This window comes from Siniperca chuatsi, linkage group LG16 (assembly GCF_020085105.1).
Source record: "Siniperca chuatsi isolate FFG_IHB_CAS linkage group LG16, ASM2008510v1, whole genome shotgun sequence".
NCBI classification, from domain to species: Eukaryota; Metazoa; Chordata; class Actinopteri; order Centrarchiformes; family Sinipercidae; genus Siniperca; species Siniperca chuatsi.
The window spans coordinates 26231892-26258649 of record NC_058057.1 but is presented as its reverse complement, the minus strand read 5'-3'; the positions used below and the strand labels follow the sequence as shown (position 1 = coordinate 26258649).

Below are 26758 nucleotides of genomic sequence, written 5' to 3'. Positions count from 1 at the left end.
TTACTTTCAGGAGCCCATTAGATTTTGATATTTCGTGTGAAGAAGTAGACATTTTGGCCTGATGGTTACGGTATGGGAAAAATCAGTAAGCCACAAAAAAATCTTAGGAAACATCTTCTGGGGATCATGAACGTCCATAGCCGGTCATATGTTGAGCCGGCCTGTAGTTGTTGAGTAGTTTTCTCTAGACAAAGGACCAACCAATGTCAGCATCCTCAGGCAACAATGCTAGCAGGGCAAAACCAACAATTGCAGTTAATGCTAGTAAAAATCTGAATTGAGATTTTGGTTCAGAAACAGCAGAAATCCACAGTGAGAACTTCCTGTGACAGAGGTTTAAAGGATAATTCTGGTTTATTACAAGTATTATTTTCATAGTTTTGGCAATTGTTTTTATGTGGTAATAATGGCATTTTACTCACCATGTTAATTGCTGAAATTGCTATGAATGCTGCGACATTGCTCAAAATAAGTTATAAAAAGTTATAAACTGAAAATGTCTTTTAAGTCAGTGGGCCATTAGAATTCTCCCGCTTCCTAAAACCCACAAGAAAGCAAGAGAGACATTTGGTCACCAAACAGCTTCATTGAAGGCTAACTAGTTAAAAGGTAAAAGGGTGCGTATTTAAATGTGTTTAATATCAAAGTTTGCAGCTGACACGCTACCAGTAGACGGAAGCACTGATTTGATGAAGTAAAGATGTCCAATAAGCTACAATAAAGAGATTTCTTCCTCTCGCTGTTATCCCACCGGCTCAGCAGACACTTTGAGTTCATCCGGTTCCTGACATGTTTCATGTCTTTCCTCTCCCATGTCTCCTGTCCCCCAATGCTCTGTACTCACTAAATGAAGCAAAAATGTCTTAAAATATCCTCTGAAGTATTTAAAAAAAATCACATCTGTTTCTCCAGTCTTCTCTGCCCTTTATAGCTATGGTGAGTTGTTCAATTCTTCTGTCCACTCGATGGCCTTTTAATAGTTTCCATTTTAGAAAATAATCTGATCTGCCAGCACATCCAAATGGTTCCTTTGTTTTAAAGGGAAGATGGATTTTTTTTTTTTAAACTGTCAAATACTGGAAAGAACATTTGAGCAACCCAGCCAGTATGACTTTATACATTATAAAAATTGCCCACAGTTGAGTTTCAAAACATCTGTTGTCAGATCTGGGAGCTTTATTGTGCACAAAATCAGGGAGTGTATCTTTAAGAAATATTCATTTTTGGTCCAAAATCTAAATACCTAAAATAAAGATGAATATTAGATTTAATATTTAATTAACCTGTATTTAAAGAAAATGCTTCACTAACCATTTTATCTAAACTACATAAGTAATGAATCACAGATGGCTTTCTATTTTTGTATACAGTCAATGTTCTTGTTGTACTTTTCATTAAAATACACTACAGAAACCCATAATAACCCATACCTTTGATTGTTGTTTTCAGAGGTGGGCCCACCTAAAAACCTGGTCACCAGCGACGTGACTGACAGTAGTTTTGTAGCATCCTGGACGGCGGCGCCGGGGAACGTGAAGATGTACCGGCTTCGATGGAAGTCGCTGTTCTCTGGGGAGACTGGAGAGAAAACGGTCCCAGGAGACGAAACCAACACCGTGCTGGAAGGTCTGAGTCCTGAGACGCTCTACCAAGTTTCTGTGGTCGCCACCTACGATCACAAAGACAGCAACCCACTCACTGGACAGGAAACCACTGATGGTAAGACTACAGACTCCAGCAGACTATAGACACTCTATATTCACTGAATGTACTCTGGAGACAAAGATAATCTCATTGGTTAAATTCAACCTTGGTTAAGTTACCTAACTAGTAATTAGTAAGACTTTATAGCACTTTTCAAAACCTGGCTTACAAAGTGCCTCACAGTTACAAATAAAAGTGCATACAAAAAAGGTACAAAAATACAAAAGAAATATATATATATAAATGACAAAATAAAAGACAAATAATAGTGTTAAAACCAAAGATTTGCAAGAATGAAATAACTGTTAGCTATTACTTGTACAATGTACGCAGGGGCTAACTGTTATCTAACCGGCAAACAACAGGAGTCCAGTTATATTATTTTCGGTCTCCAGAGCAGCTCTGCCTTTGAGGGAGGTCTGTATCACTCACAATTCAATCCCTGCTGTGTACTCTATTGTTTATATTTACCCAATATACTGGGTATATCTTTATGCAGGGAAGAGCAGCTCTACTGAACCACTTGGAGGTTAAAGTCTGTTGCTAGAAGGTGCAGAGATGAGTTTGTTTTATCACTTCTGCAGCCCTGAAAGGGTCAATCCAGGTGTTTAAAAGTCAGCGGTCAGGTCATGGATGCATTTCTTTAACCCTCAGTGGGAAGTTTAGGACGTTTTTACTGTATTCTCAGTGTTCGACATTTGGGTTTGATTACAAGACAGTGTGCCGCATGAATATGAGCCAAAGTAGATTTGATACTTCCTTTTATCGCAAAATCAAAAGTAATTTCAGAGATTACAGATTGCATAGTCGTACAGTTCTCCAAAAGGTTTCTGCTTTCTAGTATATGGAAATAGTCCAAATTTAAATTAAGGTATTCACTTTAGATTCTTTTCAAACTGTAATTTGTAGTGAAACCACCACCAATGTGGTGACAGTTTTGCTGTGTTATACTCTCTGAAATAACACAACCTCATGGCTGAGGGGACTATTGGTACAATGTGTGTGTCCTGTGAATGACGCACTGTGAACTGCATACTGACATATTGCATCAGAGACAAAGCACACTCTAAAAATGTCAACACATTCCTCATTCTATATGCACACATGGGAAATCAAATGGTCCAAATCCACACAAACAGCCCACCCAAAACAAAGAAACATGTAGATAAACTAACACATTTTAGTACATATTGTTCCACGATGCATCCTTCCAACAGAATCTATTACATCTCCAGCTTCACAGATTTGTTCAAATCTATCAACACATTGAAAAGTTGGATGCCATGTTTTTTTCCATCAATAAAAATCCACCAGAGTGAAATCAAGTAGTCTGAAAAACTTTCCTTGGGATCATTAAATATACATATTATTCCCTTGCAAAGTTTTTTTAATCACTTGCAGAATCGGAATAAGTTAACTTCATTTTATAGGGCTTTGGTTGTTTCAGGGGAAAAGGAAAATGTGGTTAGCATTTCCTCCCAATTGATCACTTCTGGGTAAATGCCTAATTCATAACCAATTAGTTTTGGCATGAAGCTAGTAGCATTACTCAGCATTTATGCCTGCAGTTATGAATACATAACAAGTACGGAAGGAATATTAAGGGAAACCACATTTGGCCTGAAAACAGAGAGGGAGAGATGATTGTTTTTAGGGTTTAGATGAAAAATAACTAAATGTTTATGGCTGTTAAGTAGCCACGAGAAGAAGATGGGTGAGTGTGTACAGTATAGTCCTGCATATAAGTACGGTCTGTTAAAGGAGGGTTGATGGTCAAAATCAGATGGACTGAACAAAAGAAGTTTACTTTAATACATTTTGGATCATAACCTTTGTCCTCATTGACCATAATCTACACAATTAGCTGTAAAATTTGGCTTTGGCCAGTGTTTAGCTGTCAAATGTACTGTATGTGACAAACAAATATTTAGCTATTATCATGCAGTCAGTGGCACCCACCTCTAATATGATGGATCTCTAATTGATTAAATATTTATCGTAGAATTCGTGGCTACTACATTGGAAATCTATGGGAAGCCACAGAAATTTTAATTGAGTTCCACTTAAGTCTAAATATGTTTGAAAAGCATGAAAATATTTTCCCCTTAAGTCTAAATCAAGTTTCTGCCCTGCCAAAAGTAAAACCGGCAGTATCTGACAATAAAAATATTTGATCAGATACTAAATATTGGCAGAAAATATCAACTTAAATCTAAGGGTTCCTGTTGGTCAATCCAGGTTTACTGCACTCATGTTTTAGGCTGAATCCAGTTTTGAAAATGGATTTTTTGTTTTCAGCCTCTGCTTCTGGTAAAAAGTTGACCGTGTCAGACGAGACAGAGCGAACCATTAAAGCCACATGGACGCCGGCGCCGGGTAAGGTGGTCCACTACCGGCTGAAGTATGTTCCCAGTGCTGGAGGGAAAGAAGTGGCCCTCAAAATCCCGGCGACGGTCACTTCCACCATCATGAAGCGCCTGCAGCCCATGACCACCTACAACATCACAGTTCACCCCATCTACAAGCGCGGGGAAGGAAAAGCAAGGCAAGGAGTAGGAACGACACGTACGTTGGTCCATAATTCAACCCTATGACAGACAGTACACTGCAGAAACATGTCCATCTGAACCAAGACGTTTAAACCTGAGTTAATTCTTAAAACATTATCATTGGTGGAATGAAATTAAAAAATCTGCTGCTGAGGTGATTTCAGCTTTTTATGGATCCCATCCCCAGAGTCATAGGGTTTCCTGTGATTTGCCCGCCAAACTGGATGCTAAATTTTAAAGCTAGCTTTGGCTTTGCAATACTACTGTTAGTCCTAGTTACCAGACAAACTCATGGATGTGTTTCTTCGGTCTCTGCGTGCAGTTTGAAGCTGTGTTGAATGGTGAGATTAGCCTAATTTAGCTCGATTGCTGGATGTCAATGGGATCAAGAAGCAGTTCTTCTCAAATTAGGGACACAGTGTGTCGTTCTGTCTGTAGAGCCACCTGCCAAATCAGTCTTTTCCCGTTGTTGTCCCTTCATTTGGTATCACAGAATCTGATGGGTTACAGATTCACTGAGTTTGGGAAAAAACATGTTATAAAATTTTGATGAAAGTGCCCTCAAACTTCCAGTACCCTTCCATGCTCCCACAGTGTATAAATCTGAATATTTCTGATATAAGTGAAGACATTTTAAAGGAACATTTTTAATGTTAGGTCAACATGTACAAAGTACTGAAGGAATTCTCTGATTTTGAAAGAAGCTGCTGCTTGATGCCATAGACATCCAGTAATTTAGCCGACCAAGGTTAATCTCACTGCTCAACAGGACATCTATGACTTTATCGGACTCTGGGTTAAGTGGGAAAAATTGTTTAAATTCCCCCCAAAACTATCCCTTTATGGTCAGGATAAGGACTTCTAGCTCAACTGGCTTCCCGGATATTCTCCTATTAAATGTCAGTATTGTGAAACAAATGAAAACTGGCTTGTTTGACAATTTTCTCTAGTTTCTAGAGAAACGTTAACAGAAGTCATGCTGCCTTCAAAACAAATGTGGATTCCGTCTTCCAAGTTGCAGATTCTTTTCCATTGTTCCACCAAAAATAAGATTTTAGGATTGACTTCAAGTTTAAACGACTTATTAAGATGAATATTTTTCACACTACAGGTGCTGCTGTGCTGCAAAGAAGCAGTGTCTTTTCACCAGAACACTAAAATCACAGTTAAACACATGCTCAATCACACGCTACTATTACTAACACACAGCATGACACTGGGCTTTTTAACGAATGACACCGGGTTCAAGGTATTGTATTATGGACTAATGAAAAACTGGCTTGAATGTGGTGTGACTGATCTTCAAAACCTTTGCCAAGAGTTTTAGTTGTGTTAAACTTTTACTCTGCACAAGTTTGTCCTGAAATTCTGGCCGGGTTCTTCTATTTCAGTGTCGCCCTTCAAGGCTCCCAGGAACCTTCAGACCTCAGAGCCGACCAAGAACAGTTTCAGAATCTCCTGGGATCCAGCACCCGGAAATGTTAAGGGCTACAGAGTGACCTTTCACCCTGCTGGGAATGACGTTGATCTGGGGGAACTCCTGGTTGGTCCCTACGATAACACGGTCGTTCTAGAGGAACTCAGGTAAGCTTTCCTAACTATTAGATATTTAAGTATTTTGAGGAATTTCATGCCTTAATTAGAGAGTTCACCATAGGGAAACAATAAATATTAGAGGGTAAAGAAGAAGAATGCTGGTACCACCCTAGCAACCACCTAGTACAGCCCTAGCAACCGAACATGATAGGAAACACATCGCAGTAACCACCCCACCATGCTCTGCCACCACCTAGCAACAACCTGGTTACAACCTATCTGAGCACGTGAGAACGTATCTATTAGCCACATGACAACCAGCAAGACATGCCCTACCAACCTTTTCGCAACACCCTAGTAAAATTCTCGTACAAACAGATTTTGCTAAGGCAGCTATCACATGTATATTTTCTTCAAAACATTTAGTCTTTTTAAGTTATCACTAACAGCATTTGTTTTGCAACTTGCTAAATGGTGTTCACATTAAAATATCCAATTTATGCTTATAATTATTATAATAGGGAATAGGAACCATTTAGACACACAATCCATTGTCTCTAATACGGTCTATACGGTGGATAATATGGACAGATTTTACCAGCTGTTTTGTCATTTTGTAAGAACTTTTTTCAAAGTACAGATGTCTAATTTTGGAATGAAGGTCAAGGGAAGATCCAGTAAAGGTTTTTTTTTTGCCTTTAGAAGTTAAGGACAGTCATTTGAAAGACATCTCATTGGCGTTAAAATCTTCTAATTGAGATTGTGAAAGACTGATGCAGGTTTACATCATTTCCTTTTTCTCTTAGGGCAGGAACAACGTACTCGGTTTCCGTGTTTGGGATGTTTGACGGAGGGGAGAGTATGCCTCTGGCAGGAAGGGAAAAGACGACCCTCATTGACGGTCCTGAGCCACCTCCTCTCGATCCTTCTGGTAAAAGCTGATAACTCCACCACACTACAACCTGAACTTCATTATCAGCCCTAAAGAGCATGCCTGCAGAGCAGACGCTCTCTGATCCAAGTTATTTCAGAACAGGAGTGCTCTGACTTCGAAGTGCCGCCTAGATTAGTGCCAGACTGTTGAATTATTTCTTGTCGAAAGGAATTAATATCAAAGTCGCTTTGGAATCGCAGACTGAAATTTGACGCAGATGATTATGATTAGTACAAATTATTTTGAGCTGCTTGGCTTGCATTTCCTCACCTCCCTCATATATCATTTGGAGTGTGATTTGGAGCAAAATGACCATTTAACAGGCATGTGCTGAAGTGTTGACACTAACATTTATAAATTGCCCAATTGGACATGTTCCCTGACCGCCTCACATGCTACATATTTCCCAGTGTGTGAGCAGCCACCCCACGATGTGCTGACCTTTAATGGTGTCGCCACAAACATATATCTTCATTAGCTCCCAGATGAGTTACTGTTGAACTCAGTATCTGCTGCCCAAATGTTTTTTTAGTCATGCAAAAGTAGATATTTCCCATTTTTATGTTCGAAGCGTGGAAAATGGCTCTGCTTGCAATTACAGACTTTTTTATGATCCAGAGAGTTAGCTGCTGCCGGGATGTATGCAGTTAGGAAAATGTTATGCTTCTCGTAAGACCCCGAGGAGGTGCTGACCCTGGGCAGAAATTCCTGCTGTAATGGGGAGCAGACACGGTGACCGACTGCCCACCGAGCAGGGAACAGGCCAGGATGTTCCACCGAGGTTCCACTCAGAGATCCTCATATATTAAACTGCAGCTCTCACATGGCAGGCTGCTTAGTGGAGGCTTCAATCCAGACTTTCTGACAGGTCCATATGGTCTGGCAGAGCTGCTTTGAGGCGGCCTTCGTACGCTGCAAAAACGTTATTTTTTACAGGTCATTAAATGCTTTGTTCCTTTTAAAATGTTCTTCTTCAAACAAAGTGTGAAAAACTCGACAGTGAAGTGAGAAAATTCTGCTTGTTTCCAGCAACATTTTGTTGAATCACTTGACATTATCTGTAATAAGGTCATGTTTTTAAGATTTTTGAACAAGTTAACCACTGTTGGAAATATTAAAATTCAACATGACGTTAGCTTGTTTACCATCACTTTTTAAAATGTATATATGCGTTTTTAGACTGAATACACGGTCAGATGGACTAAAAGATAGCTTGTTACTCTTTACATCACTGGATGTAAAGAGTTTTCATATCAGTAGACAGATTTCTGCAAAATAAAAGTGACCTGGAGCATCAACAAACAAGAAATAAATACAAACCACAAAGGAAAACAGTGGTAGTGGCTACTGAATTTATAATGTGAGGTTTGAGTGCCACAATGGGCTCCATTTTATAAATGTTATCAGTCATTCCCATTTCGCCAAATTTAATAGCGAGCATAAAATTATTATTTTATTTTCAGGCATTTGGTCACATTCACTAGCAAATGCATGAACACCCTTTTCACTCAAAACCTCTTTAGTTTATTTTTTATTTAAATTGTCATAATGATAACAAATGATTTGTTTCATCAATCAAAAGCTATCCGACCTTTAGCAAAAAAATCCCAACTCAAGGTCCACTTTGTCCAGCATTCAACTGAATCACATGGTCTTCATCAACAGGTGGAATTTGCTCACTGTCATGGAGATACTGTAGATCTGTTGACATGTGAGCTCAGTAAGTGTTATGATTGCATCCATAGTACATTCGTCCAAGATGGCTTAAAATGGCTGCTCATCATCCTTACTGTTGAAAGCGCCGGAAAATAATAAAATAAATGGATCTTGAGTTTTATCAAGCTACTATTTTCAAGGTCAAGAATGAACTCAAGCGCTTAACTTTCCAACATTATATAAACTCGGTTTTGCTCAAAATGTCACAGATTCCCTTCTTCCGCTTCTCCGAGATTCAACGTCATAAAGTTTAGATAATTAGATTATCAACAAAACTGATGATACCAGCAATGTCAACTAAGTCATATACATCTGCAGCCATGAAACCAAAATGATATAAATCACATTTTGAAAAACAAAAAGCTGACCTCATGTTGACACTTCTGGCAGTCAACACATCAGATTTTCTCAAACGATGCGTTTTTGATTTTGGATTGAAACGTCAGTTCATTTCAGGGTTTAAGGCAGTCACTGGCCTGAGCGCAACAACAACAAAAGTCAGAATTGCTGCAGGTTTCTGCAGGACACCGGTGATTTATATCCCACAGTCAGACTGAGCTGGATATTTATTTTCTGAGACTGTTACTGAGACACTGGATCCAGCTGTCGTCTGCAGCGTATTAGGTGCCTCTTAACGCTGCCTCTGTTTATGACATCTGTTTTTATTAATGAATGTTGGAGGGACACATGAGCATGTTGTTTACCGGCGGTGGTATAACTCAAACAGACTGTGGTCAAGCATCCGAATCAGTTCCTTTTAGCTTCAAGCATCTGTTTCTGCAGCCTGCTGAAAAAGAACAAAAAAGTGAAATCGATTGTGTCCTAACCTGTTTTCAATTGCACACACAGGGGCCCTGTTATTAAGCGCTCGGCATCGGCCGGACGTGTTGTCCTAGAAAATAGGACAAGTGGCCGTTTTTTCACCCCTACAGGTGCCTGGATCAGGAATGTGCAGTATCTTTGGGGAACAGGAGGCCTTGTATATCAGTCAGGCTGACTGCTGCTGTTGGAGGGGGCAGCCTCAGTGTCAGCCAGGAAGGACCACAGGGCCGATTCGCTGCTGGATATAAAAACCCAAACAACTGGCTTTGCTGGAAGATGAAGAGGAAAAAAAAAGAAGAAGAAGAGAACAGAAGAGAGAGCAGTTAATCCAGAAATGACAGCTGTTTAACAATGTGTTATGAGTGTGAATTATTTGTGTTACATAATGCTGTGTAAAACATTCTGCTGTATAAACATCTTCCACTTGTGACTGTGAGAGTTTTGTGATGTAGTCCTGCTCCTCAGTTCTCCCTCTTCCCTGATGTATCCCACAAAATTTCCTCTCACTTTTTCACACTTTCACACGCACATTCATCTCAAATGGTTCATATAAATATGAATGGACACTCGTGCTAGGTGTCTGTGGTGTACCAGGTGTCTCGCTCACTGCCCCCCCCCCCCCCCACCGTCTCTCTGCAGACACTCAGTGTAAGACCTCAGCGAAGGCCGACATCGTGCTGCTGGTCGACGGCTCCTGGAGCATCGGCCGCATCAACTTCAAAACTATCCGCAACTTCATCGCTCGCATGGTCAGCGTGTTCGACATCAGCCCTGACAGAGTCCAGATTGGTAATATTTTCACTAATGTTACTATTCATACCACTACTGCTCTCACTGCTGTAATTACTACCTGTACTACTACTCCTCAGTATTACTAATACTGTCACTTATTATTAGTGTAACTAACAATTCAGCTTAATTAATAAAACTAATACTACCACCACTACTTTCACTGATGCCTCTGGCACTATATGACTACTGCTAAGAGTGGTGGAAAAAGTATACCAAACCTTTATACTGCAATGCAAAAATGCTCCATTACAAGTAAGAGTCCACCATTTAACATTTTAAGCAAAAGTCTTAAACAGTAAAATATTCAGTATCAAAAGTAATAGAATATTTTCTTCCAAAGGTTGTTAGAATATTGCTGTGTTAATCGCTTAGCAGTATTTTAATGCTGTAGCTGGTCTACAGTACCTACTTTATATACTGTTGGTGGCTTGTTTAAAGTTTAGCGATTTATCATATTTTATGAGCTTGTCACATCTATAAACTCACTACTGCTTACAGCCGTTAAATCAAAGTACAGCGGTGGCGTTCAAAGTTCAATATTTACTTAGTGTTAAGTCTCAAAACTGTACTAAGTTTCCATCTTTGCCACTTCTGCTGCAACTAGTACTACTATTAACACTAATACTATTAGGGCAATGACTAGTACAACTACTGTAACTAACTATTACTGCGTTTAGTACTACGACTACTACTATTACTCATTACCTCATTCTGCTACTGCCAGTGTGCTTACACCTACTGCTAATACTGCTGCTACTGTTCCCACTACTATTACTACTTCTATCACTACTTGAAATATTACTAATGCTGCTACGATTACTGCAACTTCTGTTCTAGTAATACAGCCTGTGCAACTACTCTCTCTCCTGCTGTTACTGCTATGACTGTGTTTTACAGCCACTGCTAATACTGTCTCCACTGCTATAACTACTGCTATCACTACTTTCAGCACTACTATTGATGCTGCTATGAGTACTACTGCTACTACTGTTCTACTTGTACAACTACTCATTCTGCTACTGTTAATACTGTGACTGCTGCTGCCAGCTGGTCATGTTACTGGATAAATTAAGGGGTAACCTGTGTAATTGGCATCATTTTGTAAGTTTTTGGTGAGTCCTTGGTGTTTTTTAACACATTTCTGTGTTTTTTCTGCAGGTCTGGCTCAGTACAGTGGAGACCCAAAGACCGAGTGGCACCTGAATGCCCACCCGACCAAGGCGTCCCTGCTGGACGCCGTCGCCAACCTGCCGTACAAAGGAGGCAACACCATGACAGGTGATTTAACAGCACTTCAAATGTATTTGCTTTCCTTATTTGGGTCCATTAGCTGAAGAAAACTGAAACTGTTGCTCAAAAAGTAGGACAAGAATGTAGATTTTCTTTGTGAGAGTTTGAAGTAATAGTATTTAGAGAAACTTTAAAAAACACTTCTCCACTGCCATATGTATGCCCAGTATGTTTAAAACAATCAAGTTTTCACCCAAATCTGCCAAAATATGGCTAAATACATAACTTCTGTTTGTTGTCAACACGGTTAGATATTCACCTTTGTACTTATACAACTATTCTTGTACTGATAAATCCTGAAATTTTACTACAGGCTTTGATCCTGTAGGAAAAAAGAATTAATCTACTTACTGTGATTTGAAGTTTGTGTTTGTAATAGTGTGATGAATGGAAATCATGTTTGTCCTAGAACAGTTTGAATGCTTTGTTGCTGTCATGCAGGAATGGCTCTGAACTACATCCTTCAGAACAACTTCAGACCCAACGTAGGGATGCGTGCCGACTCCCGCAAAATTGGTGTCCTGATCACTGACGGAAAGTCCCAGGACGAAATCGTCTATAACTCGCAGAACCTGAGAGACAGCGGCATCGAGCTCTACGCAATCGGTGAGTGATTTTGTCAGTTTGAATAACATAAAACTAACAGAGTCTCACAGAAAAGTTTGTGGAGCGATGACGAGCTCTGACTTGCACTAACTGTGTTAAGTTTCAAGTCTCTGGGAGTTTTCAAAGCACACTGAAATGAACTGAAATGACCGTTTGGAAATAAGGTAATCACTATAAAATCTAATGGGGAGCTTTGAGAAATGCTCAGCGGAGACGTACAGTATATATTTGTATAAAGTATAAACAAGTATACACAATTTGTAGTACATGGGTAGTTTAGGCAACAGAATCAATTTTAGTACTTTACTCGTCAAATTTGATGGTTGGCATGTGTCATTTTGGCAACAAACTAGATATAAACATGTCAGTCTTGTGTTTGGGTCTCATTTTTCAGGCACAGTTATGACGGTACATTTTTCTCTCAGGTGTGAAGAATGCCGACGAGAACGAGTTGAGGTCCATCGCCTCCGACCCCGACGAAATTCACATGTACAACGTCAACGACTTCCGGTTCCTGCTGGACATCGTTGACGACCTCACCATCAACCTGTGTAACAGCGTCAAGGGCCCAGGTAGGAAAAGAGTCCCATGTAGCATCATCCTCAAACAGGTACCACTGGTATTAGAATCGACTTTAAGATACATAGATCAAGGTTTCAAGAGGCAGCAAAAAGGAGCCGAAGTTTGTATTCTGACAGTCAGTCATCTTAGCTGGTTAATCTATTAGTCTAATACATAAGAATGCTAAGAATATGCTTTCATTTGTCAAAGGACCTTTGAGATATCTACCATTTCGCTTGTAATTTGAGATATTGTCCAACTTTTAAAAAATGTTGTAGTGATTTTGCTTGCTACATTGCTAAAACTGCTGCTTGCAGTTTCCAGCTTTTTCTTTGAATGCCGCTGAGTAAGATTAACACCGTCTAGTAGTTACTGGTGGTGGAGGTCAGATGGAAACTTCAGAAAGTTATACTTTTCCGGAATTTACAAAGCCACAGTGTTGAAGACTGACAACCATATATTTTTGAAATTTTACGACAGGCTTTCATTTGGTTTAACAGGTGCTCGCGGGCATGAAAGTTGCTCTACTTATGAAGGACGACATAAAACTTTAGTCCAAGTAAAGACATGAATATCAGAAATTACACTTCCTCGGTACAGCTGCTTTTACTCGGTTTGAATGATGAAACCGATCACTGTTGACAAGTAGAAAGTTCAAATTATGCAGTCATTGTAATCCCTAGATGAGAAAAAAGTGTTCTATTATTTGCAAGTCAATTCTACTCTTAAAAATAGAAAAACAGAACATCAGATTCAAAAAATGCAGAGACATAAATTTGACTCAATTCTGCCTGACAAGCTCGATTATTTCAGACCATCGAAAGATTGTTGCAACACAGATCCAAGCATCTGATGGAAACTTTCACACTGGAAATACTTTTTGTCTGTAAATCAGTTTTAAGAGGAAATACACAATTGATTTACAGCACAGCCGGAGAAAAGCATTTTTTAAAGAAAGCCATTGTCAGAAGAGCTGAAATATATAGCTTCACTGTCGAACACGACGAGGTCAGATTTGTGGTGGCATGGTTCGCGGTGAGAAATACTTGACATGTCGGATCATATTCCAGCTCTCGTTCATTACTTTTCAGGAGTTGAACTGGAGCCGCCCAACAACCTGGTGACCTCGGAGGTGACCCACCACTCCTTCCGTGCCACCTGGACGGCACCCGGCGGCCCCGTTGACAAGTACCGCGTCACTTACATGACTGTGGATGGAGGACCCACCCAGGAGGTGAGATGAAGCTTCTCCCTCTTGCCGTTACCCTCCACTGGTCTCTGTTAGTGCTTCTGCAATTCAAAATCAGCAGCTGAAACCAGAGCATTTTAACTCGCGTTCACTTCACATAGAAGAAGAACCACAAGAATAATATCATACTCGATATTTGATATTTCTTTGGTACATCTCACTGTGTTCACAGGAAGTTAAAATCAACCAAAAACAAAAAAGAAGATGATTGTATTAGGGTGAACTTTTATCCAGAGAAACATAATGTGTGCAACATCAGATTTGGTTCTTTGATAACCCAAATTAAAAATGACAAATTAGAGCTGTAAGAACACAAACCGAAGCTGCAGCCTCTGCAACACCTCGAGAAGGCAGCACGTGATTTTAACAGTGTTTAAAAGTCTCAGATGCCGGACTTTTCCAGAAAAGACGAAAACTAACAATTTATGTATATACTAACACACTGTAGTTTATTTTGACTCAATCTGACATACTAGTGGATTCATCCGCCGCTGAAAATAGTCCCCAACAAATGCACTATTTCCTCCTGTTTGTTTGCTAAAAACTACAGTTAGCAGCTGTTTTAGGAAATTACTGAGCCTTTTTAAAAAATGAAACTATTTGTGAGGTGCTTTTAAAGATTTACATCCTCAGTAGGAACCAATGGACTTTGAGCCGAGAGCCGCAGACAGGAGACGACTAACACATTCTTGGTTTTGGGGGATTTTTTTATCAATAAGAAAAATATAGAATAACTCCAACCTTATCCTTTAAAACACTACTACTACCATGACTTTGGTCTAATGCTATTGCTACCACAATTACTACAATTTAATCAAAGTCATGAGATAAATAATAATACACTGTAAACAAGTTCACAAGGCAAGACAAGTTGATTTATGTAACACAGTTCAAACACAGTGCTTTACATGGAATATGACTTTAAAGGGAGTTAAAAACAGAAGAACCTTTTATTATAGAAAAAAAATATAATACAGCTAGTTTTAAGATGCAAAAATGTCTAAACTAGCTGCAAAGTTTCTACAGCTTTTTGATTAAGCCAAATTAGAAGAGAGTTACAGTAATCAAAGAGGGATATGATGTAGTAGATATGATTAAAAATCTATTTTTACCCTCATATCTTAAACCTGGTTTAGGTATAAGGAGCTGGGTCTATCGTTGTTGCTTGGGATCAGTTGTACTCTATTGTTCCAGGCATTAACGGTCAAAAGACTCAGATAATTGATCTGTTTCATAGAGCTTCGTTAGAGGAATCTGCCCAGTCTGCTTCCTGGTTCAGAAACTTTATGTCTAACATCTGTGAGTGCTGAATAAGAGCTTAAATATCAAATAGCATCTTGTTTGCTTATTAATTCCCTTTGGCTCCCATTAGACTTGGCTTAAACTGTAACAGATAACTCTTTTGTCTGTTTATATCTGTGAACCGTACCAGTCAGGTGAGATTTACTACTTCCTGTGAATTTTGATAATGACAGGTTCTCAGTCACACAAAAACAGACTAATTGCCACTTAAATCCCCCCCTGTTGTTTAATATTCTGGTATGTGTTGTCCTATGTGGCAAACCTCACAAGACAGGTTAAAAACCAACTCTTGGAAGTGTTTCCAAATACCCAGGTCTGGCTTTTATTCAAAGCCCTGTGTACTTGGCCCTCAGGGACTGAAATCTGGATCCCAGTTGCTTTGGTAAATCTGCATTTAGTTTACACTTAACCTCCTGTCAGTCCCGTCTTTAAAAACAGAGCACTGGGTCTTTTCCATCCTTTGTGCTTTTATTGGCCCTTGTCAGATGGAGTCCGTGTGATTATAATCGGGCTCGTCTGAAATCAAGCAGAGTTTCCACTGGATCCACTTAGTTTAACGTTATAGACCTCACACTGGGCTGAGACGCCTCACCGTACGGCCTCTCTCTCTTCCTTCATCTGTTTACATTGGACTGTAGAGCACGTATGAACATAACAACATGAGATATATGATATTTACATGCTGGGTATTTAGTGCAGGTCTTATCAGCAGTGATTTACAACCCGTGCAACAAGAGAGTGAATTCCTAAATTACAAGCAGCCATTAACAAGGAGGGTCAGGGTTGAGGCCGTGGCACGCTGCCAAGAGATGAAACACTTATTACTGTGAACCTGGAATATTTATACACGAGGGAGGAATAGAAATGTGTACAATAAATAGACCCAAAAAGGTTGATTCGGGTGTTTTAAAGTTTTAAAGTTGTAACTTTGAATAAAATCTAGAACAACTCACAAGTAGTCTCAAGTCTTGGCTATGAAGTCCCGAGTCACCTCCAAGTCCTAAACTGTGTGTTTCGAGTCCTGAACAAGTCTTTATGCACCCGTCACCAAATTTACTGCTGCTTTAAATTTCTTAACAGAGTGACAGTTTATTAAATTTACACAAATAATGCTTCTTTAAGGTGTGCATCAGGTGTGTTATTCTTGTGTTGCCATCACAGCAGAGTATTTACATCTGAATATGATAATCTGAGGTATCTGCAATGACTGCGCACCTTTTTTCCTGTCTACGCAACGTGATTGGCTCCTGTCAGATTGATTCAAAGTATAGCAGTTGTCAGAAAAAATTAAGAGTACTTATTTTACAACATAATTTTTGATCTTTGGGCTCGGAGGGAAAGGCAAAAAACTTAAGGCCAAGTGAAGTCAGGAGTCATTGGTGTTAAAGTCAAAGTCGATCAGATTCATGACTCGAGTCTTATCTTAAATTTATTTTGGGCAAAATACTAAAAAAGCTAAGATACAGTTGCATGCTTTGGGAAATAGCTTGCAGTATTAAGAGTCTTTAAATATTTAAATGATTGATGGTTAACCCAGCAAAGTTATCCAGATAACTTAGTAATCTTGCTTCTTCGAAGAACACCACAAAGCACGCTGCAAAAAATAGTTTTGTCTATGATTAATTCCCAAAGAAACTTTTTGGGACACTTGATTTTAGAAAATTCTTTAAACTACTTGTTTTGCATTGGAAACTGGTTGAACTTAATCAATTACAGACATAAATAACTTGATAAAAGGGAAGTTTTTTTTACAAATCACAAAATACTGAACATTCCACCAGCTTGTGAAGCTGCAGCCTCTTAGTGTTTGTTTGTCATTTCTCCTCTGGGTTTGATTTTCCAGCAGAATAGCACTGGAATATGACACTGTTTAGCAGCCAAGTTGGACGTCCCACATGAGGACTTTCCCACCAGCACATGAACGCAGCACGATAGTTTCGGCTTAACAGACTATAATCATCTAACGGGGAAAGTACGAGACCTGGACCACCACCAATCCCTGATTGACAGATGCTGGTGAACTGATCGCCAAGAGAGATCAGACCAGCAATTTTCATCCAAATCTTTAACTTTTTCAGATATCAGACTCATATAATTAGTAGCTTGCTGTTGTGTGTTCATCATTTGATGTGACATTAATGTTGTATTGTAGATTTAGTTGAGTAAAATTTATCCATTGAATGGACAATCAGCCATTAGCAAAAGAGAAAAAATAAAGTTTGAGAAAAATCTGATCACCGACCTGAGGAAAAATGTGTTCAGCTCTTCAGCAGATACCCACCCTTAATCTTTATTGATCTTTATCTTTAAATCATTTTGGGTCTGAAGTTTTGAGTATTGGGGATTTTTAATTCACCAGCCACTCTGGTAGACAAGAAATAAAAGAAAAGTTAGTTTCCAGCGCTCCTAACCTGCGCTGTGTCCTCTCAGATGGACTCGAGTCAGTTCAAGTCAAATTTCTTTGCCAGTTTTCTGAAACAAAAAGTGCTCAATCCTCCAAGGCTCAGCTTTGAAGTTTTGATTAGAGTATGTGTTTGTATTTGCCTGATTGGTAATTAGAACATTTTATTCTCAACCTGCTGAACCGATCCTTTTCTTTTATAATCAGCAGAGACGTCATTTCAGACTGCAGTGCTTTTGCTCTGTGGTGTTGCACGAGTTGAATAGATTTCTTCCAAAATGAGATTTGGTGCTTTTTGAAAATAACAAAACCATGGCAGCTTCACCTTCAGCTACTAACCTACAGACCTTGGGCCCCTGTCTGACAACACTCATACAGAATACATTATATCTTAGTTCATACTTATAATAGGTTATATTATAAAGATATTGCTGATGATAATGAACATAAGTTTTGGTGGCTTGAGGTGAACTCCTCAAATTCGTTTAAAAAATACAATATTTGAAGTATTATAGACACATCTGTAACTTTTTTAAAAATGATTTGCTCTTGAGCTCTTGGTGAGTGTGTCTGAGTATTGTTTGAAAACCTTTAGTAGTGATGTTGATAGAATAGCCAAGTTTGGGTATCGAAACAAAAATACTTTTCTAAGAAACCCTTTAAAAACAATTTATTCAAAGAAGCCCAAGATTCTCAAATGTTAACAAACTCAAGCAGCTGTACGTGAACTTTGCTGTCATAAAATCCCGTCTAAAACTGGCAATTTAAAAATCAGGAAGTATCTGATCAAAGAAGTAAATAAATGTATGAATCTGACCAGGCATTTGATAGCATATATAATGTGTATATATATATATATATATATATATATATATATATATATTTTATTTGGCCACCTCAACACAAAACACAACACAAAAATTAATTTGCAGTGACCAAAGCATTGAAAAGTGACATTTGAAAAACCCAACAGCAACTTCTCTTTCAAGAAACAATGTCTGTCTTGAAAGTCCACAGACTCACTGTGAACAGTTTTCATTGGGAGTTGTTTTCTACCAAAGCTAAAATATATGAGAGCTAAATTATCCTGAGTGTACACAGCTGCACTTCTCACTGTTCACATAGATAGACATGAAGTTATATCTTTTTCTAAAAAATTTAAATGTCAGGTTTTGGAATTAAATCTAAGCAGTTTGGTTCATACTTGGATATTATGTTTTTTCTGTTGGACACACACCTGTCATTAAGACTTTATAATGTGCAAGAACTTTGTTGTAATTGTTACCTGTTTGGATTAAATCCTAGAACAATTAGTCAGAGTGGTATAATAACCAGTCCTTTATCGTTTCAGCTGCTGGTCGACGGGTCCGTGACCACTGTGGTGCTGCAAGGCCTGAGCCCTCTGACCGAGTACCTCGTCAATGTTTACTCCGTGGTTGGCGAGGAGAGCAGCGAGCCTCTGAAGGGCATCGAGACCACCTGTAAGTGTGTTTCTTCTTCACCTCTTTGCCTTCCTCTTCCTATTTTTCCCCTCACCGCTGAACTTTAAAGCTCACTTCCTCTTTACCTTATGAGAGAGCTCAGTTTCCATGTTCGATGGCCTTTTCACAAGGCACTGGTTGCCCTTTTGGGGTGACAGACGTGATTAAAGAGGAGCTTTAAAGGCAGATAACATCATCGCTACGTGATGTTTCGCTGTTGTGAGAACGCGTTCTGTTTCTTCCGTATGGTTTGTGGGTTAAACAACTTGATTTCTCTGCTCATTATCCTGTTTCACACACATCGATGGAACTTGTTTACTTGCATAATTTCCCCCTATAAATCTCCTCCAACATCTCTGTTTATACAACATATATTTAGCATCTGATCTGAGGCAGAAAACTGCTCAACACAAACAACGTCCCATGATGCAATGCTGTGAGCTGATGCTAGTCTGTGGTGGGCGAAGTGGGAATCTTTTTGAGCCATAAAGTCATCCATCAGGGCTGCGATCTTTGCGTATATCTTAAACAAACTGATATAATTTAACAACGTGTTAAGTGCATGGCTCTAAGTGCTTTTATTTGCTTTGTCTTATAATGTTCGCTTTATTTGTTCTTAAATATGCGACTGATTTCTACAATGAGCCGTTTCACCCTGTCATAAAACAATAACTTGTACTTTGTACTGTTGTCGTCCACTTGGATGGCACCAGCAGCCATAAGATCTCTGTGGCTTCATTTAACACTCAGTTAGGTCCTAATGTCCACTGCCTGTCAGTGTGGCTGAAATATAAAGTCTGTAAAGGCTGGAGGCTGCGGGTTTGGGTGGGGGTGTCCTTGATTGATCTGGCATAGTGCTAAAACAGTCAGAAGATAGGACTTATTGTGCGACACCACACTCTTAGAAAGCCAAAAATCACACATTTTCTGTGCTAAAACAAATGTTTATGGGTGCTCAAAATGGTACGTCCTGTTTCCCAGTAAAAGTCTATTAGATATTCAAGTAGCCAGCCTGAGATTGTACCATTCACTCCTTTTCTTTCCTGCCTCTTTTCTGTCACCACATTTACATGCAAACAAGAAACAGGATTATTTGGAGAAATGTGATTTTTCTTCTGCCTCGGACCTTATTTATGAAGGCTGGCTTTTAAATGTATTACTGATATACAGTATATAGATGTTTTTTCTGTTCAAGCTCTGTAATGAGGGAGCACATCATTTTTCCTGTGTGTTAATGAGTTTGGATTTTTACAAATAACCTGTCTGTGGAAATCAACTTATTTAGATATATTTATTTTAGTTTCAGTCTTAGTCAGGCTTTCAGATTCAATTATTTTGGATACAAGGACGCACCACTACAGCAATTATGTTTCCTGTCTGTCTGTTTTTGCCATGATCTCACATGTAAAAACCCTGTTACAAACAAGGTTTGTCTCTAAAAGGCCGGTGTTATTATATTTCTTTTTTCAACAAATCCCAGGAATGGACATAAACCACTAATGTGTTAGTCCGTCTCTCACTACTGTCTGACTTCCTGTCTGTGGCTCTCAGCTCCATGCCCATTGGTTCCTACTGAAGACGTAAATCTTAAAAAAAAAAACACCTCACAATTAAAAAAAAGGCTCAGTAATTTCCTAAAACAGCTGCTCGCTGTAGTTTTTATCAGACAAACAAAGGAAATAGTGCATTTGTTGGGGACTATTTTCAGCGGCGGATGAATCCACATGTGGTGCTGTAGTGAGTGTTTGGGGCAGCAGGACGGTGTGTGTGGGACTGAGTCAGAATAAACTACAGTGTGTGTGTTCATGGTGATGAAGGAACATGTCACCCAGTGCAGCAGAGCGGCTCGCTGATGTGTTTTAATAGTTTCTGGACAACAGTGGAGGAAGAAGATCCATCAGGCTGTGATACTCACACTACACTTCTTAGCAGGATCAATTGATTGTTGGTTTTAGTGTTTTCATGGGATTTGTTGAACAAAAGTAAAGAGTATTGCCAGCCTTATCCTTTAATCCCTGAACCCCATTAGTGAAACCAGGTTTATCGTTTACATGATATCTAAGAAATCAGTTTACTGCAGAAAGCGAACAGTGCATGCAAAACCACACTGTGTGCTGTTCAATAAATCAAAAAAAAAATAAAAAAAGAAATACCCTCACAAAATATTCTTTAAAAAACCAGAAACCTTCTCTGGACCATGTGATACCAAATATTCTGCACATCAAATGTACTAAAAATTTATGATCTCTTTGGGACATCCTGAGATTTTGTAAAATATGACCGTAAATGTTTCTCGCCTGTTTGTATCGTTATCCTTTTTCTGTGCCAAACCTCCAAATATTAAATTTCAAAAAAGATCATTTCTGACCGACTCAGTCAGTCATTTGGTCCAAAGAATCTCCACTTGTTGCTCTTAATCTTCTTCAGATACTTCAAATTACATCAAAGCACTGAATTTCTATTATTAAAACAGCAAATATAGAGGATTGCCCAGCCTTGGCGACTCTCTGAATACTTGGTATCACGCTAATCTACTAAAAGATATTACACTGAACGTTCCTGGGGTTACACGGAGCCATTCCTCGCTCTGACGGTGTGTTTTCGTCCTCTCAGTGCCCCTGTCAGCAGTGAAGAACATGAATGTTTATGATGAGACCTCAAGCACCATGAGGGTGAGATGGGAGGAGGCGGACGGTGCCACAGGCTACATGCTGCTGTACAAATCCATCAACGCCACCGAGCCTCAGCTGGAGAAGGAGGTAAAGTAATGCTACCTTCAAACGCAGTTTGTGAGGTTTTGTTTTGTAGTTTGACGTTTATTAAGAGACATGTGCTTAGACACCAGTAATTCATTTCTTTGAAATTCTATGCTCCTTTGTACCAAGTAACAACCAAGGAAACAGAGAGGAGGCGGTAGCTCTGCTAACTGCTTGGCCTTCTTAGCTAATGATAACTAAAAAGATCGGAAGCCTTTTTTTTTTATTCTTGGAGGCTTTGCCCAGCTAAGATTGAGTTTGCTTTGTGCATAGTTAGCTGACGCTGGTTTGCCAGTAGCTAACTAAAGCAACTACCTAAAACAATGAACTAAACTAACTAATTTCATGTTATTGTCACGCCCTGTTAGCTGGTGTTGCATTACCAGTAGTTTAGCCCCACTAATGTTTTGTTATGTCCTGTTAGCTGAGGGTGGAATACTTACTTACTACTTACTCTGCTCTAACTAACTAACTAACTAACACAGGTTAACTAAACTTACTAACAAATGTCATGTTAGCTTTAAGCACTGATAGCTGAGGTTGGAATACTGGTAGATTAGCTCCACTAAACTAACTAAAATAATAAACCAAACTAACCAACTAACTAACTAATTAATTTAATACTAAAACAATAAATTAATCTAACTAAAACAATAAACTAAACTATTGTCATGTCAGTGTCATGCCTTGTTAGTTATTTGTTTTGCTCGCAGCTAAGTCCTGCTAATGCTCTATTAGCTTCATTTATTAGCTGCATTAGATGCATAGTCCCCATAATGTGACTGAGTGAACAGTTTAATGTCCCCACAATGTGAGCCATACAAGTACACTACAACACCAAGGATGCAAACACTTAAACTTAAGAAACACACACATGAACCCACACAAACTCACATGCATCTTAATTTGTCTGCTCAGCATTTCCACATTGATTTTATAAGAGCGGGCTTCTGCTCGCGCCGCCTTACTGCTTCCAGATGGCGATACGATGAGCACTTCGCAGAACGGGAAGTGGACTTTAGCAGCGCAGCTCAGGCCAGGCCTACAAAAAGCACTCAGACACGCTGGGTAATGGGAAGGATTAGCTCATGGCCTGAAGTCATCAGGATGATATAAACCGAACAGATGCTATACGGGTGGAACTGAACGCCTCTGTGGTGTTTCCCTACATGTGCAATTATACAGCAAAGGAAAATGTAAGGGATGATTTAATGTACAGCGAGGTGGTCTTTACTGGAAAATATGCATGTGTGACTCAGGACCTCAAAATGAAGTGGAGCATTGCATTATTTATCAACATTAATCATTTGACATGAAATACTGATTAAAATAATTTTATAGTGTGTATTTGGCACAGCATGTAGTTAAAGGACCATACCAGTATTTTTGCTCATTTACTGTAAGCCTGGAAAGTAGGAAAAAATAATTCAAGAACTATGCTATACTTTGGAAAATGGTAGACAAACATGTAAAGTATTCATTTCATGGCCAAAGGTATGTGGACACCCAAACAACCAAAACCATGGGCAGTAATGTGCTGCTATAACAGCCTCCTGTCATCTGGTTTTACTCTTTCCACCAAGCCTGGCTGCAAATATTTGCTCTCTTTTAGCCACAAGAACATTAGTGAGGTCCAACACTGATGTTTGGTGATAAGGTCTGGCTCACAGTCGGCGTTCCAGTTTATCCCAATGGTGTTGGATGGGTTTCTGTGCAGGGCAAACTGGGAAAACCATTTCTTTATGGTTCTGGCTTTGTGCACGGGGGCATTGTCATGTTGAAACAGGAAAGAGACAAACACAAACTGTTGCCTCAAAGATAGAAGCAACTTTGTCTAAAATATAATTTTATACTGTAGCATTAAGATTTGCCTTCACTGGAACTACTGGAAATACTTTTGGCCTCATAGTATACTGTAGGTAATTGGTAATCAGTTGGGCTAAAAACGTGCAGAAACACTGGTTTGGCGCTGGTAACAACATTACATCTTTAGCATTATTGTGTACATTTTCAGTTTTTGAAGCACTAGAAGTCACAACTGTCACATCAGCAGTTTTAGTTTCGTTACACAGGACCAGAGTGTGTGTTTTTTCAGAGGTCAGCAGGGATGAGAGTCAGGCCTGTTCACCAGGTGTTGAGTAAGTTGAGTAAGTCCTTTCTCTTCTGCTGTCCGACCTCCACCTGCATGCCTCTTTCCCCCATCCACCCCCCACCACTCTCGTTTTTTTCCCCCCTCTATCCCTCTGTAGGTACGTGTTGGAGGAGATGTAACTAGCGTCCAGCTGGTGCAGCTGATACCCAACACAGAGTACTCCATCTCACTTTATGCCCTGTACGGAGAAGCTGCCAGCGACCCTCTGGAGGGGACAGGAGTCACCTGTATGTAATGCTAAACTGATGCTATACTGTACATTACTGTGACTGTAGCCTTAAGGTATCCTTTCATTGAAACTAATGGGCCTAGTCTAAAACAGGAAAACAGCCCCAGACCAGAAGTGCATTAGCACAGCATATGAAGGGCATAGCATAGGATTCACATCATCAAACCATGTCCTGTATGGAAGCATCTGCATTTGTTAAGTATTCTGTTTTTGTGAAATAAGTTGGTTATGTTGGTTACTTGCAATGTATGCAAACATTGATGTGAGCGACAAATATAAAGGGCTAACCGCTCCAGCTACGAATCAAGCATACACCTTAGTAAGCCACTTAAGTCTAGCCAGGTTCCAGACCTCTTGAATGCCACCCACAACTCTGATTTTTTTCAGCAATTCAAACAATGGCTGTTTCCCTGGTCGGAGAAACAGTCGACTAAACAGAGCTTTGTAGGCAGGATTAAGAAAGGGTACGCCATCTTCTTACATAGCTAGCTAGCTACATCCGTAAAAAACAGCAACAGAAAAATGCTGAGAAGCGTGGAGGAGATAACTCTTAAATCAACATACTTGTTCAACCTTTGCGAAAAATGTTAAGTTAACCGCTCCTAGCGACCACCATTGCAGCTTCTGTGTCGAATGTAAAATGACGTTGGCAGGACAGATACGTCACTCTCTACTTATTGGTTTGGATGAACAGATGAACATGAGCGCGATGTCACGCTGAATGAATGAAGTGAAGTGAAACACAAGTCAAGTTTTAAGAGTTCGGTAAAGTTATGGTATATGGAACAAAATACCTTGTATACAGATTCTTGCTGGCTCTGGGGCTCTATGGCGCCACCTGAAGGAAGTAGTTCAAAGTCAATTGGATGACCCTTCAGTCAAGCCAGATCTGACCTTTGCTGCAGCAGCCTTCCTGTGTTATTGCTTGGTGTATTTACAGTTTGTTTCTGTTCTTGAGTCCCACACCACACCAACCTAATAAATTAAAAGATATATGACTCGGCTTAGTTTTTATAAACCAGTTCTAAAATATCCTGTCGTTGTAAGAGCTCAGTTTCCTCAAGATTCGCAGACATTGCTTGCTTTCTTTAGAAACGGTTATTAGGAAAATGTAACAACTTTAACAGAATAGAGTTTTATTTTCATGTCAGCAGTTGTTTTATAAGAGCTGGATCACATCTCCCACATGCTGGAGTTTATATTTTGGATCGAGAACTTATAGATAGAAAACAGATGCACTGAAAAACCGAATATCCAAAGCAGCAGAACTTAAAAACAGTTCTGCGTCTGTTTTTCAGCTATTCAGTAAGTTTTTGGCCCCTCCGTGTCCGTCAGCATCTTTTAATGTCTTCACAAAAATATTGACAGTGATGCTGGGATTGAAAACGTTTTTATACTTTTTAAAATTTTAATGGATGTCCATATCCTGTCCTCCCTCAGTGCCCATGCCTCCTGCTGGAGTCCTGAGAATCACTGATGTAACTCACAGCACCATGAGGCTCAACTGGGACGCTGCCCCTGGAGCAGTCCGCAAGTACACGATCACCTACAAACCAGAAGAAGGAGACCTAAAAGAGGTAAAACGGAGATTTTGTCTCTTTGTCTTTTTGCAGGATTACAGGATGACTTAATTAAATTACAAACTTAAAATGCACCGAATCCCCTCGATTAAAGGTTAACAAAGGGTCTGACAAGATATGTAGCCATACCTTTTTCATTGAGGTAGAGTTATGAACAAACTAAAATGAGCTCCTCAAATATGATGATTTTCTTCTTTTATATCACCGTAAACTGAATATTTTTGGGTTTTGGACTGTTGATCAGACAAAAATGTAAAGACTTCACCAAGAGCTCTTATAACCTGGTGGACATTTTATCAATTTTATGACTTTTTTAAAAGCACTAAAGCATGAATCAATAGTGACAATTGTCAGTTGCAGGTGAATTGGTGACTATAACCATTAAAAAGTGAACATGGAGTTTGATTTTAGCTACTTAGGCCGAACAGCGTTCAGTACACCAGAGTCTAACCAACGTGGCGTAAAGTGAAACGATTTCACAAGCTCCATTTTGGCATTATATAGCCCCCCATCTGCTTCAAAGGGCATCCGTTTTCTATGATTACGAAAGATTTACAGATTTACAAGAAAATCTTTAGTGAAGATGGATGAAGGTTTGTTTTGAAATCATTAAAATTCCCTGGCAGCATCCTCCTTTGTCCTTGTTGTGCAGCTCAAACACTCCCAACTTTGAAAGTACCATCTAAACGGCCTAAATCGGTTTCATGTGTATAGCAGGGATGTACAGCTGTGACCTTTTCTGTTGGCAGGTATCAGTTGTTACTCCCTCACAGTAAAGCGGCTGCAAAACATGTTTGAAAATGTTCCTATTGTTTGTAAGGTCATTCAAAGGTGGCTTTAAATGATAAAACCTCACCAAGAGCTTCATAAGGGTGAAGCTTTAGTCAGCAGTGATATCTTCGTTCTGGGAAAGTGACCAAGTCAGGACCAATTCAAGAGTTACAGCCGGCCTCTCAGCGTAGCAGCAGCTCCACTTTGTTGGCTGATCTTTATGAGAAAAGCAGTCTGCTGGCAGAGGAGCGCTTGCTCAGGCTGTCAGCCCAGCCTGAATGGATCATCCCAGCACCACTCCGTCCTCATAATTTCTCACTTGGATGT

The 26758-nt window shown here is 39.5% G+C and overlaps 1 protein-coding gene across 8 annotated transcripts in view; it reads left to right on the top strand.

Annotated features, from left to right (window-relative positions):
* col12a1b (collagen, type XII, alpha 1b) overlaps positions 1-26758 on the top strand; it is a 150708-nt gene that overhangs the window by 33737 nt on the left and 90213 nt on the right. For 6 of the 8 annotated variants that reach the window (XM_044169248.1, XM_044169244.1, XM_044169246.1 and 3 more), the window contains exons 14-26: positions 1450-1719; positions 4003-4269; positions 5645-5837; positions 6596-6720; positions 9901-10050; positions 11212-11331; positions 11785-11949; positions 12375-12521; positions 13602-13744; positions 18814-18943; positions 21557-21702; positions 23949-24078; positions 25521-25657. In XM_044169248.1, coding sequence (XP_044025183.1) covers positions 1450-1719; positions 4003-4269; positions 5645-5837; positions 6596-6720; positions 9901-10050; positions 11212-11331; positions 11785-11949; positions 12375-12521; positions 13602-13744; positions 18814-18943; positions 21557-21702; positions 23949-24078; positions 25521-25657 — 2123 coding nt within the window. The remainder of the gene's footprint in view (positions 1-1449; positions 1720-4002; positions 4270-5644; positions 5838-6595; positions 6721-9900; positions 10051-11211; positions 11332-11784; positions 11950-12374; positions 12522-13601; positions 13745-18813; positions 18944-21556; positions 21703-23948; positions 24079-25520; positions 25658-26758) is intronic. The other 2 variants (XM_044169251.1, XM_044169250.1) reach the window with 1 other exon arrangement.